The sequence below is a fragment of the Myodes glareolus genome, chromosome 7 (genome assembly GCF_982192425.1).
Source record: "Myodes glareolus chromosome 7, mMyoGla1.1, whole genome shotgun sequence".
NCBI classification, from domain to species: domain Eukaryota; kingdom Metazoa; phylum Chordata; class Mammalia; order Rodentia; family Cricetidae; genus Myodes; species Myodes glareolus.
The window spans coordinates 27,433,389-27,453,994 of NC_142032.1; the positions used below are offsets into that span (position 1 = coordinate 27,433,389).

General features: G+C 44.5%; 1 protein-coding gene across 3 annotated transcripts in view; it reads left to right on the forward strand.

Annotated features, from left to right (window-relative positions):
• Positions 1–500: 500 nt before the first annotated feature.
• Pank1 (pantothenate kinase 1) overlaps positions 501–20,606 on the forward strand; it is a 67,320-nt gene continuing 47,214 nt past the window's right edge. The window contains exons 1-2 of one of the 3 annotated variants that reach the window (XM_085693801.2): positions 1,936–2,180; positions 3,519–3,609. Coding sequence is in view for 2 of the 3 variants with exons in the window: in XM_085693799.2 (XP_085549925.1) it covers positions 785–1,355 (571 nt within the window). In the remaining variant the exon portion in view is untranslated. Of the gene's footprint in view, positions 1,356–1,933; positions 2,181–3,518; positions 3,610–20,606 lie in introns of those variants that run through there. The other 2 variants (XM_085693799.2, XM_085693800.2) reach the window with 2 other exon arrangements.

Sequence of the window (20,606 nt, forward strand, 5' to 3'; positions counted from 1 at the left end):
ATTTGTCTTTTGCTCAGTGACAGTAAGAATCGGTACGTACTGACTAACTGGCTAACTCCAGAGCTCCTGGTGCTGGTTTCCCTGCTTATAGCCAGGGACAACTTTTTACTCCATAAACAGGAGAGGATGTTGTCCCCCTCGGTCTTTTCTGGGTGAGGAATGAGCTTTTTATAGTTTGGGATATGTTTACTTAGTCTCTTCCAGCACCGGTTATTTCGGCCTAGTTTCGTCCTTCACTGTCCTTACACGCTGTATTATTCCTATGTTTCCTCCCTCCAAAACACAACTAACTCAAGAACACATGCTGTTTGTGTGCGTGTGCCAGCCAAGAAATTTCACTCCCCTCCGTCTCCAAGGCTGCCTACCTTTCTATAAATAATTGTTCTCTTCCCTCCCTTCAGACCTCGGAGTAGTTTGGCCACATTAACGCACGCGCGCCGGCACACACACTTTCGGGGGCGGGGGTGTGGGCATGAGTGACCTTGTGAAGGTACTAGCCCACTGGGGACAGGATTAGCAAACCTGAAACCTCTGCAAATATTTGGCTTCCTCCCGCATTCCTCCCAAGGCTTCTGGCTGTCTCGTGCCTGCCTCACCTAGTACCCTTTGCGCTCGCTCCGCCACACAAAGCCCGATCCGCCTATCTCCTCTTCGCAAACCCTGAGAACTTCATTCCGCACGTTAAAACTCGTCGGTGGCGGTGGCGGGCAGGACTGGGCATGCTCAGTGGCGGGGACAGGTCTGGGAGGCGAGGAAGCCGCATTTGAAGTGGCTCGGCCTCGGGATGAGGGGGAGGCGGGTGCCCCGGCTGGGGTCCGTGGAGGTTCCCGGTGCTGCACGCGAGGCCGACATGCTGCGAGCGGGAGCAGCCAGCCCGGCGCGCGGAAGCCAGGTCGCCGAAGACACGGGGGCGCCGGCGGGAGGAGGGGAGGAGCGCCCGGGCCGCCAGCCCCCGGCCGCGGCGCTAAGGCTGACGGATAACAAGCCGCAGGCAGGACCGGAGGCCGGGAGAACGCCCGACCATGACCTCCAGCGAGGCTGCCTGAACCGGAGCCCGCGCAGCGCCCCGCCAGCCCCGGGCATGGGCGAGCGCGGTGCGCAGCACGAGCGCGCGGCCCTGCAGTCCCCGGGGGCCCCCGAGGGCGCCGCGGCCACCGTGAACGGACTGCTGCACAACGGCTTCCACCCGCCGCCCGCCTGCAGCCGCGACCCGCTGCCTGCACGCTTCCAGCTCTCGTCCGAGCTGCAGCCACAGCCGCAGCCGCAGCCGCAGCCGCTGTTCTCCCAACATGATTCTCCGGCCAAGAAATGCCGGCTGCGGAGGAGGATGGACTCCGGGAGGAAGAACAGGCCGCGTAAGTCCCGACGCGAGGGGAGCGGCGGTGCCCGCGTTGGAGGGGATGGCCAAGCGCCCGCTAGGGTCTGCAACTTCCCTTAGAGGCGCCGAGCGCTGAAGGTGGTGGCCCTCGGTGGCGCCTGGCTAGTCCTATCCGCCTGACAACTAGCTATAGCTGGTCTCGCGGTCACAGTAGAGAAAAGGCGAACGCTCTGCCCGTCCTTATTGATGGCCGGGATCATGCACCAGATTGATCTTGGATCTGGGGCTAGGGACAGGGAGGGCTGGTACAGCCCCGGCTCATTGCTCCCTTGTCCGATCACATCTTTTGGGGCTTGCAGCTCAGGCTACCAAGCTTGCCCTTTGAATGGCAGAGTAACCGTATCTTGGGCCCATTGGCAAGCTTAAGTCTGGAGGCGTGGAGTTTGACAATCCCCCAAATCTCAGCCTATTAAACAGTGTTTCTACACAGCCAGTGAGACGGCCTGGGTAGAGGGAAACACCCACTAACACCATGTGGGCCGGAACTGTGCGGACCAATGAGGCCTGCAGGTGGATTGTTTTATTTATTTATTTTTTTTCTGGAGTGGGTAGAGTTGAGTGTTTGTAATTGTACAGCGCCGAAAGTGCGTTGTTTCACAATCCGAGGCTTGTATATATAATGGTAGATTGTAGAGGGTACCTTCCCCACCTGGCGTTCTGGGATGTCAGTTTGTAGGTAGAGTTTACGACTGTGTTTTTAAAAATTTGTTTGTTTGTTTTTTTTAATTCGAGCCTAACTCCATTCAACTGGTTACCTCTTTGTGAGTGTCTTTAATGAAGCTTATAAATGGCAAAAAGCAAAGTAAGTAGAGTGCACGGGAAACTGAACGCGTTCAAACGCGAACTTTTTGCATATAAATTACTGTTTGGTGTTGGGAAGTCACGAGATTGAGTTTGAATTTCTGTAAAAGTTTGATCTTTGGCAAACAGCATAACGCCTTCAGCCTTTGTTCTGCTATCTCTTCCCATTGCTGTTCGGTAGTGCATTCGTTTCTACAACTTTGGAAAATGCTTTACCATTACTGCGGGTGAATCAGTGCGTGCATTTTGTAGGTCTGAAATGTTCAGGCGTGTGTGGAATTTGGGAGCTATACAGCAGATTTGGTTTGGCTGTGACTGTAAGACAATTAGTGTCTGAGTTTCTACGTACTTTTTTTTTTATAGTTCTTGGGAAGTTATTTTATGAACTTCATATTGCCTGCTCCCTGTGTCTTATTCATTTGTTTTACTTCTGTGAAGCCCGGCTTTCATTGTTTCTCTGATCTACATTTGTAAAGAGTTTTCTATAGTTTTCAATGACAATAGCTAGACTGGGGTGGGGAGCCTGAGTCAGGAGACTCCAATTTGAGGCCAGTCTAACCTAGATAGTGAGTTGTATCTCACTAGGGGTGGCTGAGAGGCAGAGTTGCTGGTTTAAATCGCGTTTTTCTTTCTGTGCTTTTTCTTTTTTACCGTGTGGTGGTGGGTATGTGGGTGTGAGCGGGCCACACCAGCTGAGGAGGTCAGAGGACAACTTGGAAGAGTTGATGTCTCCTCCCAGCATGTGGGCTCCAGTGATTGAACTCAGGTCACCAAACTCCTCCTGGCGGCTAGGGCCCTTACCTGCCGAGCTGTCTCTCGGTCCTCTTCTGGGGTTTTGGAGACCTGGTTTTGTGATCCTGCCCCAAGCTGGCCTCTATCCCTTGGCATTCCTAATTCCTCAACTGCCCGGAGTGAAAAGATCACAGGCCTGTACCACCATACCTCACTCTGCACTTCTTAAAATACTTTCTGAGGAATTGGAAATACAATGATTTGAAGAAGGGAAAAAACTAATCTAAGCCTTAGCTGTGCTTACAAAGCTATAGGGATTATTTTAAAATACAAGAAGATGTAACTGACTGAGTGCTTTGTGTCAGAAGTTAAGTAGCTTGTGTTTCTTACAGAAAAGTAAAAACTTTTAATTCTTTCTGTTTACAAATTCTGTTATTTATAAGTTATTTATTTTCCTTTTTTTCCCCTCCAGATAGGATCTCCTGTAGCCCAGACTGGCCCCAAACTCCAAGTGTAGTCAAGAATAACCTTGAACTCCTTGATCCTCCTGTCTCTACAGTAAACCGTCACACTTGGTTTATTTTCAACTTTTTGTTTGTTTTTTAAGGCAGAGTCTCATTATGTAACATGGACCATCCTGGAAACAAGCTAGTTGTAAAGATTCACCTGGCTCTGCCTTTCGAGTGCTGGGATTAAAGGTGTGTGCCTCCAACCAGACCTATTTACAGTTTTTTAAAGGATTGAATCAAAGCTTGTTTTTCATTGTCCTATTATGTTTAATTTTCTTAGATTTGATCACACATTAATTTTTTTTTTTAAATTTTTTATGTGTGTAAATGCTTTTCCTCCACATATATTTCTATACTATGTGCTTGCCTGGTGCCATCAGAGGTAAGAAGAGGGTGTCAGATCCCCTGGTACTGAAGTCACAGATAGTTGTGAGCCACCATTTAGGTGCTGGATCCAAACCTATGTTCTCTGCAAGAGCAGCTAATGCTGTTAGCTACTGAGCCAACTCTGCAGCCCTGAACACACGGTTTTGAAATAGATTGTGCCTGCTCTAAGGAGTTCACCTGTACATTTCACTACCAAAATGTCTTACTTAAAACTAGGGTTAGCACAAGAGAGATGGCTTGGCAGTTAAAAGTGTGTGCTGCTTGTCCAGGGCCTCCGTCAGAAGACTCACAGCTAGCTGTAACTCTGGCCCTGTGGGATCTGATACTGTCTTCTGACCTGTAAGGACACTTGCACATATGCCACAGACACACGCACGTATAATATAAAACATACAACACACACACACACACACACACACACACACACACGTACACCCTTAAAACCAAAAGTGTAAACTCAGTCAAGCAGTGTGAAGGTATTCTAATCTAGAAATCAAATCAGGTGGCTGAAGGACTAGCTCCATAGAAGATGTAGACATTCAGAAATCCTTGGGATTCACTCCCAGCACCCTCCAAAAAATCAGATCAGTTCTACTAAACCAGGAGAGGAGAATGTCGTCTATTTCCTGCGCATCGAAACGGCATCCTGCTTACTTCTTCACTGGATAACTTTTCTAAGACTGCCTTCTTCATCCGGGTTCCTTAGTTCGTTTGCCTGCCCCTGCTACCTAGCAGTACCAGAGCTCTTGGAATGCTGGAGTTGAACTCGATGTGGTTTGCTATACTCACAGAATCCTCCATGATGTTTCAGGGCTGCCACATCTTGCTGTGTGACCTCTGTACTAGTTGTCTAGCCCGCCATATGAGTGAGCATGTATGTTCTCATGTATTTGTGTGTGTCTGTTGGGTATTGAAACTAGGGCCTCCTGCGTGCCCAGAACATACTGTCCCATAGAGCTACTCCGTTGCCTTTTGTTCCTGCCTTTGTAATAAAGTTGGAAGTCTGATTAAAAATGATATGTTCTCATGTACTTTGACATGGAGAGGCATGCATGTGTGATTGATGTTGGAGCAGAAAAATGGTTCAGGTGGCATCACCACCTCACTGGATAGTTGACTCCATTTCCGTAGCCGATTTTGTCAAAGGCCCTTCCAGGGTCCCCGGTTGATCTCTGTTGTGCTGGTTTTTATCTCTTTCCTTGGCGGTTCTCTGCTGTATTTGGTTAATAGGTGGCTAATACTTGTCAGCTATTTTTACTTCCAGCATTAAGTTAAAAGTGGTTACTATATAAATGCACATATACAAATGGATCCAAAAGTTCCCTGGCAAAAGCTGGCTCAAAAGCACAAAGCAGGTTACAGTGAGTTTAGGTTTCCTGGGGTGCTGCTCTTAACACCCAGGGGCAAGTCTGGCTGACTGACAGGCCCTGCTATGCTGCTGTTGTGAAACGGGTGAAGTAGCACTGCTGGGGAGGTTGCCCCATTTACAAAAGTTTGGAAATGAATACAGTGCCAAGGTGCTAGGAAGGCCCAGTGCATTCAAAGTTGTCTGAATTCGCCCCTCCCTCTGTCCAGATGACTTGAGTTTGGACTTCAGCGGTGTGGTCAAAGCGAGTACTCAACCTTTGTGTTTCAGGATGAGTGAAAGGAAGGTAATCAGACCACGCAGAACTCGTGTGAGGGTGACGGGACAGTATGCACTCCCTCTGTACCTGCCAGCCATCATCACTAAACACCCTCGGCCACCATGAATCTCAGGACGGGCCATGGGGCTCTCTTCAAGAAAGCACCACAGGCCTAAGTAAAAGAGACTGAGCTTTATTAGTTGTAGCACTCCTGACCCCATACCTGCCTTTCTCTCCTATAAAAATATCGGGACGCAGCAGGGAAAAGTGCTCCTGGCGCCATGGCTCAGGAGACAGCTGTGCTAGGTATGGCCTGGCTAGCGAGGAAGGGGGCTTACAGCACAGCCTGGTGCCCTGAGTTAGATCCCCAGCCCCAAATAGGAGGAGAGAAGGAGCTCCTGCAAGTTGTCCTACCCCCCACACCCACACCATGGCACATGTGCACCCACATATTTACACATATGTTCACAAACTAAGATAGATAAAAATATAAAGATGCAATACACATACCATGCAGCCCCCCCCCCCCATAATAGATAGTTCTGTTTTCATTGTTGTTTTGGGTTGGGTTGGGTTTGGTAATCAGTGAGTCTGGATGTAGAGTACTAGTCTGCAAATGAACAAATACCAGGGCTCCCTCTCCAGCAGTGACCCCAAGCTTGAATGTTACCCCATGCCCTTCATCCTGTCACATGGGAAGTAGAAGCCAGAGGATCAGGAGTTCAAGACCATTTATTTATTTATTTATTTATTTATTAAAATCAAGACCATTTTTTAACTGCATTATGAATTAGAATCTAGACCGGGTTACGTACCACCCTGTCACAATAAAAGAAAACAAAGACAAATATGACACTTAAATATTTTATACTATTTATATATTAATTTATATTATTATATATAATTTATATTTATTATTTATATTAAAATATAAAATTATTTTATTATTAAGATACTGGCTTGCTCAAACTATGCTCAAACTTGTGATTCGCTTGTCTCAGTCGCCAGACAGTTGGTATTATAGTCATGCCTGCACATCAGCTACAATATACCACATTTTTAAATTGTTTTTATTGAGCTACTTCCCATGTGACAAGATGAAGGGCATGGGGTAACATTCAAGCTTGGGGTCACTGCTGGAGAGGGAGCCCTGGTATTTGTTCATTTGCAGACTAGTACTCTACATCCAGACTCACTGATTACCAAACCCAACCCAACCCAAAACAACAATGAAAACAGAACTATCTGTTATGGGGGGGGGACTGCATGGTATGTGTATTGCATCTCAAACATATTTGAGCATATGTCCTTGTGTACAATTGAGCATCCTTTGAGTGTATACCCAAAAGTGGTATTGCTGGGTCTTGAGGAAGGTTGTTTCCTAATTTTCTGAGAAATTGCCATACTAATTTCCAAAGTGGCTGTACCAATTTGCACTCCCACCAGCAATGCAGGAGTGTTCCCTTTACCCTACATCCTCTCCAGCATAAGTTGTCATCAGTGTTTTTTATCTTGGCCATTCTTATAGGTATAAGATGGAATCTCAGAGTTGTTTTAATTTGCGTTTCTCTGATGGCTAAGGATGTTGAGCATTTACTTAAGTATCTTTCAGCCATTTTAGATTCATCTGTTGAGAGTTCTCTGTTGGGTCTGTAACTCTTTTTTTTATTGGATTTTCTTTTGATTACTAGTTTCTTGAGTTCTTTGTATATTTTAGATATCAGCCCTTTGTCTGATGTGGGTTTGATGAAAATCTTTTCCCATTCTGTAGGTTGCCATTTTGTCTTGTTAACCATATCCTTTGCTTTCCAGAAGCTTCTCAGTTTCAGAAGGTTCCTTTTTATTTCCATTTATTATTTCTCAGTGTCTGTGCTACTGAGGTTGAATATAGGCAGAGGTCTCCTATGCCAATGCATTCAAGTGTACTCCCACTTTCTCTTCTGTGAGGTTCAGTGTGGTTGGTTTGTTTTATGTTGAGGTTCTTGATCCATTTGGACTTGAGTTTTGTGCATGGTGATAGATATAGATCCATTTGCATTCTTCTACATGTTGAAATCCAGTTATGCCAGCACCATTTGTTGAATATACTTTCTTTTTTTCATTTTATATTTTTTGCTTCTTTTTCAAAAATCAGGTGTTTGTAGGTGTGGGGATCAATGTCCGGGTCTTCAATTTGGTTCTATTGGTCCTCCTGTCTCATTTTATTCCAGTACCAGGCTGTTTTCAGTACTATAGCTCTGTAATAGTTTGAAGTCAGGGATTGTGATGCCTCTGGAAGTTCCTTTATTTAACGGGATTGGGTTTTTTGCTTTTCCATATGAAGCTGAATTTTGTTCTTTTGAGGTCTGTGAAGAATTTTTCTGGGATTTTGCTGGGCATTGCATTGAATCTATAGATTGCTTTTCATAAGAATGCCATTTTTACTATGTTAATTCTACCTGTCCAAGAGCATGGGAGATCCTTCCATTTTCTGGTGTTTTCTTCAAAGATTTAAAGTTCTTTTTTTTAAAAATTTATTTATTAAGAATTTCCACCTCCTCCCCGCCCCCCTTTTTCCTCTCCCTCCCCAAGATTTAAAGTTCTTATCATACAGGTCTTTCACTTGTTTGGTTAGAGTTACTCCAAGATATTTTATGTTATTTGTGACATTAGGTCACCTTTTAAGAGTTATTTTTAATGTTGCTAAATTAAGATTTTTGATAACATCTTTATTGTTGTTGGGTTTTCTATTTGTTTTTGAAACAGATCAGTCTAGGCAGACTAGAACTCACTACATACTTCATGATGGCCTAGAATTCCTGCCTCAACCTCCCAAGTGCTGAGATTACAGGCATGTGCCAGTATGCCAGGCTGGCTAACTTGGTTTTTTTTTTTGTTTGTTTGCTTATTATATTTAGTTGTTGACTGAGGCAGAATCTCAGGATTCCCACTTGGCCTGAGAGTCACTCACTGTGTAACTGGGGATGACCTTCAGGGTTTTTGTTTGCTTGCTTTTTATTTTTTATTATGTTCTGGGTATTTTGTCTGTATGTATGTGCTTGCCCAACATATGTGCCTGGGGCCAGCAGAGAGTGGAAGAGTGTGTCATATTACCCGGGACTGGAGTTTTAGACAACTTCAGACTGCTATGTGAGTGCATAAACTTGAACTCTGGTCCTCTCCGAGAGCAGCCAGTGCTCCTACCCGGTGAGCCACCTCTCCAGCCCCAGCCCAGAGCTTCTCATCCTCTTGCCTCTACCTCGACTGGTGAGATAACTGGTGAGATTACTGGTATTACTGTCATGCCTCGTTTTAATTCAATGCTAGGAAATGACTTTAGGGTTTTGTTCATTCTTAGGCAAGCACTCTACCAACTGAGGTATTTCCCTGCCCACTGATGGTTTAAAAAAAATGTGTGTATGTGTTTGGGGGATGCACGTTCACTCATGGGAGTTCAGACGAAGTTTGTGAAGTCAGTTCTCTCCTTTACCTTCACATGCACTTCAGAGATCAAACTTAGGTTGCCAAAGAGAGCAGGAATCTTTACCCACTGAGTATCTTATACTTTTTTATTATGACCCCATTGATAACTCTAAAAAAAAAGCAAATATTTTAGCTTGAACTATTCTTCCTCCCCACCCTCTCTGAAGTGTATTCATGTTGTACACGTGTGTATTTGCAGGTTTGTGTATATGTGGAGGCCAAAGAAGAACACTGGGGATCCTCTGGTGCTCTCTGCCTATTCCCTCATTGAAGCTGAAGCTTGCCATTTTTTTTTTTTAACTAGGCAGATGGCCAATAAAGACTTCTCTCTGGTCCTCCTCCCTCCTTCCATTGCTGGGGGTTACAGGCCTGGGAAGCAGCGTGAATACTGGGACTCCAAAACAACAGGGTTCTTACTTACAGCGCCATCTCCCCATTCCAACAACCCAGCATAAACATTTTCTTCTGACTAAATATCATTCTTAATACCATCCTGTATTATATTCTTGATATTCTGTTATATGGATGTATCATAATTTATTTACCCTGACTTGTAGCTTTAGTCTGTAGCTAGGTCATTACATCATGAAATGCACACACATATACAAACCCCATTACAGCCAGAAGAACAACTCTTCATATAACAGCTGCATTGGGGTAGTTGTTGCAAGTTATCCACAGCTGGCTTAAAGTATATTCAGGCAACTGCCATTTCATGTGGAGCATGAACAGACTTTGGCATCCTCAGATGGGGGAGGAGTCAGGGATTTCCTAGAACCAATATACCACATATATAGAGGAGTAATAGTTTTGGGGGGGGCACACAAATGACACAAAGTTGTGTGTTTGTGTTAGATATGTGTTTATGTGTGAGAGGTGTGTGTATGTGTGTTAGGTTTGTGTATGTATTAGGAATGTGTGTGTGTGTTGGGTATAAATGTTTAGGGCTGTGGTATGTGTGTGTGTGTGTTAGGTTGATGTGCTGGCACTTTGTCCATAATCCCAGCACTCAGGCGGCAGAGCAGGAAGATCTAAAGATTTAGGTTAGCTTGGGCTATATGTAGGGAGTTCCAGGCCACCCTGAGCTACATGGGGAGATTTAAAAAAAAAAAAAAAAGAGGAGGAGGAGAAGGAAGAGGGGGGAGAGAAGAAGGGAGGCAGCCAGGAAGGAAGGGAGAAAAGGAAGGAAAGTAGGTTGGGGAAAAGGAAGAGAAACCCTAGTGATTTTAGATACAATGGATACTGTTGCAGATGAGGCACAGCATTACTGAGAAGAGTAGAAGAATGCTCAGGCGGTCACTGGGCACACAGAACTCAGCCTGGAAGGCAGGCCCCCTTTCTTTCCATCGCATGGGAGCAGGCAGCAGTTATTGGGGATCCAAGCTGGTGGCCTTCTGGTAAGAGGTTCTGATTTCTTGTAGCATTCAAAGAGTACAATCTGGTAGCAGGAAATGGATGAGGGGGTTGTGTATTAACATTGGTACAGACTTGAAGACAATTAAATCTGTTATCAGTTTTAGCTGCAAGTGTGAAAACGCACACAGGACCTAAAGTGTTAAAATATTGAGATACTGTGCCCGGTCGCTCGCCCTTTACCTTTAAATCGACCCATGAGAAAAGTCAGCATGAAGGGAAAGAGGGAGAGTTTTCTGGTTGTTAGCTGCAGAGCACAGATCTCTCTGTCTCTCTGTTCTTCTTTAGTCCTAATCAGTCATTCCAGACAGACAAGAGTAGGCAAATCCAATTACAAACTATTAAACATAAGCAGGAGCTACCTTGTGGGACGTGGTCAAATTGTCATGCCCTCCTCTACTTCTTGACAAGTTTTCAGAGCCCAGGCCAGCCTAGAACTCCCTCTGTAGAACAGGCTGATCTTGTCCTTGTGTTCTTCCAGTTCATCGTCCAGTGGCTGGGATTACAGGCGTGTGCTGCCATGCGTAGTCACCCAGCTTCCGGTTTGCCAGATACGTTCCAAACAGGCTGCAATTGAAGGCCTGGGACGAGCTGGCTGGGCAGGGTTGATGCCAAGCCTGAGAACTCACAACCAGTCTCTGGAAACCACACGGTAGAAGGAGAAAACTGACTTCCGCCAGTTGTCCAGTCTTTAGATGCTACCCCGTCCTTCCCCCCGCCCCCCCTCCCCCCCCCCCCCCCCCCCCCCCCCCCCGCTACTTTTCAGGATTCTGTTACACACACGAGAACAGTGTGGATGTATTTGGTGTTATAACCATAGATGAAAACAGTGCTGTTAATTCTTAGCATGAGGGACATGTTAATTCCACAAGTGAGTAAGGGGAAACCCATTGCAATTTTGAAAAGAACTGTCTATAGTGGAAGTATTAATTTTAACTGTCAGGTCTTTGTTTTTTGTTTTTTTCTTTTATTGATGTTGTTTGTTTTTGTACCAACCTGGCTCAATTTGTGTGTTCATTTTGTGTGTGTCTGTGTGTCTGTGTGTGTGTGTCTGTGTGTTATAAACTGTCTGTTGGACATGATGGTTCATACATGGAAACCCAGCAATACGAAGGCTAAAGCAGGAGAATTGTCCAGAATTCAAGACCAGCTGGGCTACATAGTCAGTCTCTGGCCAGTCTGGGCTACTGAGAGAGATAGTCTCTCAAAAAAGAAAAAAAAAGATCAAAACAAAGTAACTTCTCCATTCCCGCCCCCAAGTATCTGGGATTGAACCCAAGACATCGTCCATGCTAGACGAGCACTGTCTCATGAGCTCTCGCCCAGCCCTGTTCGATTTTTATTACATTTAGATATGTGTGCCTTGGCTTTAGTATGTATGCCAGTATACACCCATCTTGGAATGACAGGATTCTAATTCAGATACAAAAACTTCAGTGTACTCAGTGTGTCCTTTGAGTAAATATTTTTCTAGGTAGTACAGTCGTCAAACTTGGTATCGTGTTGCCTAACTTATGACAGCTCTCAGAAGCCTCGAGTTGAATGGATATTTATGAATGCATTTTTCTCCCTGAGAATATATTTGAGAGTACTGAATGACTCACTCACAGGGGTGAGAGAACAGTATTGTTTAGGGGTGGCTATGGAAGTCACAATCCTGGCCACTGTGATTTCTCTGTCATTTGGAGAGACTCGTGGCAGTTGTGGACGCCTGCAGGCAGCCATCGTTGAGCAAGAGGTGTGTACTTTTGTTCCAAGTTTGCTTTTCCAAAAGTATATGCACAGTCTCCATTGCGCAGGTGGAGAGGGCTCGGAGTGAAAGGTCCTGCCTGAAGACATGTGGTAATGATTGTCAGGGCCATAACTTAAACCCATGCCTATTTCCCTCTCCAAGTGACTTTCTTTTCTGTCACGATGTTCCTGACATTTCATTGGGAATGGGAACCAGTTCTGTAAAAGTAAAAGCAGATAGGTGCATGTAGTCTGTTCAGCTTTTAAAACAGATAGGTGCATACAGTCTGTCCAGCTTTGGCAGTAAGTTTCCTCTTGTCTACGCAAGTAACAATAGCCTACATTAAGGAATACCCAACTTTCTATGTGCTAAGTGGACTCCTTTGTACGGCGCCCTGTGAGTGAGGGCTACAGTTGTCTACAGAAAGAGGCTGAAGATGTGGGGTTTTGATTCTGCTGGGCAGGACTCTCATGGAGTTGCAGAAGGTAAGTGTTGTATAGAGAACAGAGCCTTGGAAAGATCAGCTCTGGTTTCGGACTCAGATTCTCCCTTAACTAACAGTGTAGACTTGGGTGAGGTTCAGACTTCTCCAAGGCACGTTCATTAGCAGTAATAGAGGTGTCCTTCTTCCTGGCTGGAGAGAGAACCAGAAATGGAACATGTGTAGAAAGTGTATGCTTGTGCTCTGGAGTATTCTCCAGTCCCATCTTCCATTACCTCCTGAAGGGAGAGTTTACTAATACCCTCTGACGTTTCTAGAAGCTCACTATGTGTCAATCAAGTTTTAACCTCATTGTCACACACCTAGACTGCCCCACTACAATTCCTGAGACCAAGAAAGCGTGAATTGATATTGGCAACTTAGCGAATAAGAGAAATGAGTAATTGATTTAACAGCTAATTTGGAGTCGGGACAACATTTTTGTCTAAACTATTTTTCAAATTACATATAAGTTACATTACACACATACGCCATCTTTGGCGGCTCACAGCGGTGTGTTCTGACCTTCTGTCACGTGGGTTCCAGAGACGGAACTCAGGTCCTCAGTCAGATTGAGCAACAAGTGCTCTTCTTCAAAGTTGTTTTTAAAGCAGTATCTTTTGCTCTTAACTGATATCTCAGTCTCTGAGTGAGGCAGAAAGAGATGAGAAGGGTTAGAAAGGTCACAGCTATTTTTTTGAAGAATTGCATGAATTGAACAAGATTTTGGAGCAGCTGCCTCCAGCTCTCAGGCCATCTTATAAAAGAATTGCCTTATCGTCTTTTGATGGCACACAGATGAAACATACGCGTCCAGGTGTGTGCTGCCTTCAGTATTACTGTGAGGGCCTCTGGTGCTCTGGCCTTGAGTCCCTGCTGGGGACTGAGGCTGCATGGACTCTTCGTACAGGAAGGCTGTGCCTGCATGAACCTGTGGGCTGTGGTCAGCAGGAACCGGTGAACCGTGGCCAGCTTAGGTACTGCCAGTTACTTGAAGTTCTCTGTGGCTCTGGGTGGACAGCTCCTCCCATCTCCCAAGGTCAACTGTGCTGGGATAAAATGGCAAGGGTGGGCTTGGTCAATCTGAAGCTTGGCGTGAGTCAGCAGTATAGTGAGGCTTCTCTAATAATGCAGGCACTCAGTGCTTGTTAGCGATTATTATTGGTGGTTATATAGATGTTCTAGGTCAAAATGTGCCTCTTTCCCCCATGACTTCTACTCTGTGTTCCTTCACAATTTATCCCATTATTCTTTTCTATGACAGCCCATTAGATATTTTAAGATAGTCATATTATCTTAACTCTTCCTCTGAATCCCTCAGTCCCTACAGAACTAAGACCTGTCAATACTGTCGTCTGCCAAACCCCACTCCTGTCATTCAACGAAGGTTGTATTGGGTTACTGGCCAGAATTAACCCAAGACCCAAAGAAGGCTTCTTGGAGTGATGTAGAAGGGATTAAGAAGGCATTGAACTTGGTGTCCTTAGACTCAGATGTAATGATTCCAGGAGGACCCGATAGGAACTAATCAGTTTTATTCCTGTGGGCCAGGTACTCATGTATATTCAGTTTCCTGCAACTCTAAGCAGGTGGACCCTGCAGTAGTTGCTTGGCAGAGTCACAAGTGTGTGACTGCAGATCTGATTGTTTGCTATCATGCCTCTTCCAATCAACCATGCTTTAAAGTTTTATATTTATATTTTCTGAGACTGTGTCTTGTGATGTTGTTGTCTAGGCTGCCCTTGAGCTGTAGCTCCTCCAGCGTCAGTCTCTCAAGTAGCTGGAGTTCTAGATGCCCATCATCATGTCAGCTTCCAGCTACCTGTGTCCCATGAAGATGTTTGAAGCCAGGGTGGTGGATGCTGATAATAACAGCACTTGACGGGAAACCGAGGCAGGAGAATCGTGACCTCCATGTCAGCCAGGGGTATATAGCAAGACCTAAACAAAATAGGTAAAATCAAAATAGTAAGTAGATAAAGGCAAAAAATAAGTTTGGCCAATGGGGTAACGGGGTAATCATATCTTACCTTTGGGAGGCTATCCTTTCCCTGTGATAGAAAGCTTTTTATTCCATTATTATTATTATTATCATCAAGATGGAGTTTCATGAGGTCAGGGTAATCTCAAATTCTTCTGTAATTTCTTTGGTATTACAGACATCCACCACCCTTGATTGTATGCATTTCCATGAATCAAACACAGGGTCTTGTGCATATTAGACAAACACTCTCCCACCGAGCTACATACCCAGCCCCTTGCAGAAGGTTTTTACTATGAGAAAGGTCCAGATGAAATTTATTCTTTGAGGTGACCATGTATTTGTAGTAGTACCATAATAAATGAGACCATGACTAGCATAATTTAGGATTATCATAAGCAAATCAGTTGGCCTGGTGGTGTGCTCAAGGCAGCGTATCTGGAGTTAGGATCTGAATGTGCACACTTCGCTAATTTTGCATTCAATGTCTTTGGCTATAATGGTTATATTTACACCATGAAAATTGGCAAGCAGGAAGCCAGTTATGCATTTACCAGTGCTCCATTCAAAGGGACACGGACCACAGAACCAGAGAGAAGCAATCAGTAATACAGTTCAATTACCGAAGCGTTTGGTGTAGAGAGCTAGAGGAAAGGTCAGCAGTCTCTGCCAAGTGTCACAGTGCTTGACGGTGAAAGTCAGATGAGGGATTGGAGATCTTCGTTCTTGACTATTTTTCGTTTGCTTTTCTCAGACAAGGTTTCACTCTTAGCATAGTCTAGCCTTGAACTGGCTATGTAACCCAGCCTGGACGTGAACCTAAGGTAATCCTCCTGCCTCCGTCTCTTTAGATTGGTTATGAGTATAGGCCACCACACCCAGCAGGGATCCTTTTCTCCCTCCTTCCCTCCCTCCCTCCTTCTTTTCTTCAATCTTCCTCTTTTCTCCTCCTCCTCCTCCTCTTCCTTCTCCTCTTCTTTTTCTCTCCTTTGTGACAGGATCTTTTGTGGCCCAGGCAGTTCAGGAACTACTCACTATGTAGCTAAAAATGACCTGAGTCTTCATCATGTTGCTTCCACCGCCCAGGTGGGCTTTGGAGTACCACCTCCCAGGGTTTCAGGGTACTGCCGCCTCCCAGGGTTTCAGGGTACCACCTCCCAGGGTTTCAGGGTGCTACCTTTGCTCCTGCTGGATTTATTCAAGCCAGGGGTGGCAGCATATGCTTGTAATCCCAGCAGGCATTTAGAAGGTGAACATGAAAGAAATTCAGGGTCGTCCTCCTTTTTAAAGCATTAACATAGTTCCAGGCTTGCCAGGCTGCAGAGCATGACTCTGCCTCAAAAAAAAAAAAAAAAAAAAAAAGAGCTAATTGTAAAGAAAGAATGGGATAACAGTAGGCTGTAGCTCGGTGATAGTACAGAGCTTCAGCTTGAATTTTTGATTTGGGAGAAAAAGGATCCTATAAATACTTGAGCGTTCACTGTGGCGTGAGGATATAATTTTTTTTAGAACCATATTGTGATCATCCCTTTCTCATTAAATTCCTATCCCAAACATAGTTGAGCTTGGTGCTGGGTTGGCCAGTTGGCCGACCAAGGAGGTCAAGGAGCTGTAGAACATGTCCATGCACTCTGCGGGGAGAATGTGGAAAAGAGAGTGTGTTTATGCTTGCTTGTAGGTATTTGTGCCTGTGAGTACCAGAGTTTTAGTCCCAGGAAAAGCAAAGGTTTGGATTTATTTATACCTATCTCACGATTCAGCATTATTGTTTGTGGATGACTTGAATTATTTTGAGGTCCTTGTTTACTGTGACTTAGAATGCAGCAAGTGTTTGCCTTTAAAGAGCTTTAAACAGGGGTTCGGTTGGGTCCATCAACCTCTCTGAGGTGATTGTTGGTTTATTTGAAGCATGGAGACAGGCTGGCCCCAGGCTTGTGATGTAGCAGAAGATGACCGCAGACTCATGATTCTTTTGCCTCTCCTTCTCAGGTGTTGGTCAGGCCAGTGCCCCCCTGTGAGATGACTTCCGATGACTAAGTGCTGTTGAGGTGTCAGGGGACCGTGGCCACACTATCTTTAGTTCATCTTCATTGTGACACGTAAATTAAAGTGTGCTGTAGCCAAGTGGAGGAAATTGTCCCCAGTGTTTCTATAAATACGATCTAGGAGGCAAAGAGAGGGATGCTTCCAGCCAAGAACCATGCGGATTTTGTCTCAGAGATCACCTGTTGTGACTCGCCTGTCTTGGAAGAACATTTGGACAGTGCTGGGATCTCAGAAACCTTTTTCCTTTAGGAAAAATTTAGCTGTTACTCAAAACTAGAGACCAGAATGTTACGCACTGCCAAGTTCCCATCAGTCTGCTTCTGTAATTGCCGCTCATGTATGAGCTTCCCTCCTTGCACACCGAATGCTATGAGAGAAACTCTTGGACCATTTTGTTTCAGCTACTATGTTTTTATATATTTTTCTGTAAGATAACCTCTTTAAGTTGGATGATGGTGGTACATGCCTTTAATCCCAGCACAGGGAAGCAGAGGCAAGTGGATCTATATCCTTGTGAGTTCTAGGCTGGTCTGCTCTACAGAGTGAATTCCAGGACAGCCAGAGATACACAGAGGAACCATAAAAAAAGATAACCTCTTTAAAAATGTAGCCTGTTATTACCTTAAAATTAGCAATGTGTTATATAATGCATAATTAGAAGTTATTTAGTCACAGTAAAACTTGTGACATCTCACTTATAGACCAAGTGACAAATGCCTGCTTATTGTGTTGTCCTCAGAGAGCCCCTTTGTTGGCAAGTGCCTGTTATTGTTTGCATGTGATTAATTTTTAACCGTTTGTTTTATGATCTGAGATTTGAAACCTCATTTTTGCAAATAAGATAGTATTGTGCCAAAAAGCTGCATCTGGATCCCTCCCAAATCACTAGACTAGAAATGATTAATATTTTCTTCATCATTTCTGACTTGAGAGAGAGATTAAGAATGAAGAAACAAGCCATAATGCGGACAAGCCAGAGTGTTTGTAATCCCAGAGGCAGAGGGAAGAGGAGTGCCACGAGTTCAAGGCCAGCCTGCTCTCCACAGCCTATTCTAGGCCAGCCAGGGCTACAAACATAGCAAGACACCATCTCAGAAAACAGCCTCCAAAACACACAGACAAACCGGGGCTGGAACCTCAGAGAGAGAAAAAGCAATACTTTTTTGGTATGGGTGTAGGAGTGTGCATGTATGTTTGTGTGCTCTTGTGTGAGGGTGTATACCTGCATATGTGTACATTGGAAGGTCAGACAACATGTGTGTACATTAAGAGCAGAGCCTTAAGTGTCATTTGTCCTGTTCATACATTCCTACATATTCTACCTTTCTGATACAGGGTCAGCCGTTTGCCTGGAACTTCACAGGGAGGCTAGGCTAACTGGACAGTGAGTTCCAGGGATCTGCTTGTCTGCTATCTGTCTTGCTGTCTTTGGGATTATGAGCATGTGCCTCTATGCCTGTATTTTTCTGTGGGTTCTAGGGATCTGGATTTCATTCCTCATGCTTTACGAGACATCTTACCTCCCTCCCTTTTAAAATGTTTGATATTTATTTGTTTGATTTTTGAGACAAGGTCCTGCTTAGGTAGCCCTCAAACCCACAGAGCTCCTTCTCCCTCAGTCTCCCAATACTGTACTTTGAGAAGGGTGCTCATATGCCAGGCAAGGAATAATAGTAGTAAAATAATTGTCTTTTCTTCTTTTCTTCAAGATTGCTGTAAAAGGCTAGTAGAAACAGGAGGATGAGCTATCTTGAAAAATCATTAGGGAATAGAGCTGAGTTTAGGACTGGAGTCTAAAGTCCCTGGATTGCTGAACTGTGTGGGATTTGCCACACTGAGCTCTAGTTTAGATTCTATGAGTTTGTTTCAAAGCCAACCAAGCACAAAAGTACACAGAGAAACTGAATCTACTTAAAATCGCTGTATTTAAGAATCCCCAGGAACTTAAAGTTCTGCACGACGTCTCTCATCTGTGTGACGGCCAGAGCTGGTTTATTTCTGTCAGTTTTACCAAAACATGCATTAGAGACATTTTATACATTCTTGTCTTTCTTGACAGAATGAGTATCTGATTTAATATATTTTAATAATTTAGAGGTATCATCAACAGCATTTTTCTACTGAAGTACAGTTCAGGGAAGTCTAAGATAATGCACAAATATCTGAATTAGCTCATTGAGTGAGAATTTTGAGTTATGTATAGCTTGTAACCTTGAAGGGCTCAAATATTTCACTAAAAACTCTTAATTTTGTTCTCCTTGTTGTTGGTGGTGAAATAGCTCAGATGGTAGAGTGCTTGCCTAGAATTCACAGGCCAGTCTGCTCTCCATAATGAGTTCCAGGATAACCAGGGATACACAGACCCCCCATCTCAAAAACCAACATGAACACCAAACAAAACAAAACAAAACACCCCCCCCCCAAAAAAAAACCCCAACAAACACTGACAAAAGCCCCACCCTGTTAACTGAGGTTAGTTAGCACCCTGACACCGTGCAGGTACAGGCCACATTCGTTGACGGCTGCTGTTCTACTGCAGGCTTGGATTGAATGGATTGCCAGAGCCCTGTGGTAAGCATCCTCCCAACTGTTATGAGCAGACCTGTAGCTCTTGGCCTGCAGGGAGATGTCTGCGGTAACTGAGTTAGTAGCACATGCTCCATCCAGAACACCACTCTAGCACGTGTGTGCAACAGTTTCATTGACACTGTAGTCAAAGGTTAGGCATTTCTACTTGGCCACTGCTCTGACTTTGGCTGAGGTCAGTTACCTAAGAAGTAAATGTGTAACCTGCCAGGCCTTGGATAATGCTCTCTTCGTATTGGAACATTTGCTGAAAGGCTTAGGTAACTTCTGATTTTTATGTTTATCATGAAGAGTTGTTAAATATTTTTAGATTCCAGCTTTTTATGGAAGACTTTCTGTAAATCTTTCTGTGTTGCTGGCTGAATCAATTGAGTCGATTTCCGGGGGGCGGGGGGAAGGCTGTTCAAAAACATTTAGGATTTGCACTTATTCTGTAAATTGGGACTTGCTTGTAGTATGTAAGCTGATAGAGTACACACATGGGTTGCTAGGCATGGGACCTCATGCCTCTGATTGCAGCGTGAGACACTGAGGCAGGGGGATTACTGTGAATTTGAGACCTGTCTGGGTTGCAGAGTGTGATCTTGTCTCAAATAAACAAACCGATAAATATAAAAACAAACAAAAAGTGCTGAGATTCGTGAAAATGAAGCTGTTCCATGGGACAATTTCTTGCCTTTATTCTGCTCAAATCAGTGTCATTATTCTTGGTCTTTGCGGTGCTAGTTGCTTTTCTGTTTTGATAATAAAATGCCAGGACCAAGGGCAATGTAAAGAAGAGTCTGTTGTGGCTTATGGTTCTGGAGGACTACAGTCCATAATGGCATGCTGACTGGGGGGGAAAGCTGTGTGATGACGTTTCATCCATACTCAGGAAGCAGACAGAGCAGGATGTGGCCAAGGCTATAAACGTTCAATTGCCCGGGAGACCACTTAGCTTTAAGTGTTGATATGATCTGTAAGTTTGAACGAGGGAGGATTGCTTTTATCTATCATATGTAGGTTTCAGGAGTAAGATGGAATGAAAGAATTTCAAAGCAAGAGCTTGGAAATATTTACCTTCTTTTATTGTCTGTTTTTTCTTTCTTTGGATGGGTGTACTTTGTCACCAGCCTGTCCTCAAACTCAAGAGTCTCTTGCCATAGCCTCTGAAGTACTTGGAGTGTAGATGTTCACTGATCACTGCTATGCTCAACAGGAAGCCCCTTTTTTCCTCCTTCCTTCCTTCCTTCCTTCCTTCCTTCCTTCCTTCCTTCCTTCCTTCCTTCCTCCTTTCCTCTCTTCTTCCCTCCCTCCTTTCCTTTCCTTTCCTTTCCTTTCCTTTCCTTTCCTTTCCTTTCCTTTCCTTTCCTTTCCTTTCCTTTCCTTTCCTTTCCTTTCCTTTCCTTTCCTTTCCTTTCCTTTCCTTTCCTTTCTTTTCCTTTCCTTTCCTTTCCTCTTTCCTTTCCTCTTTCTTTCTTTCTTTCTTTCTTT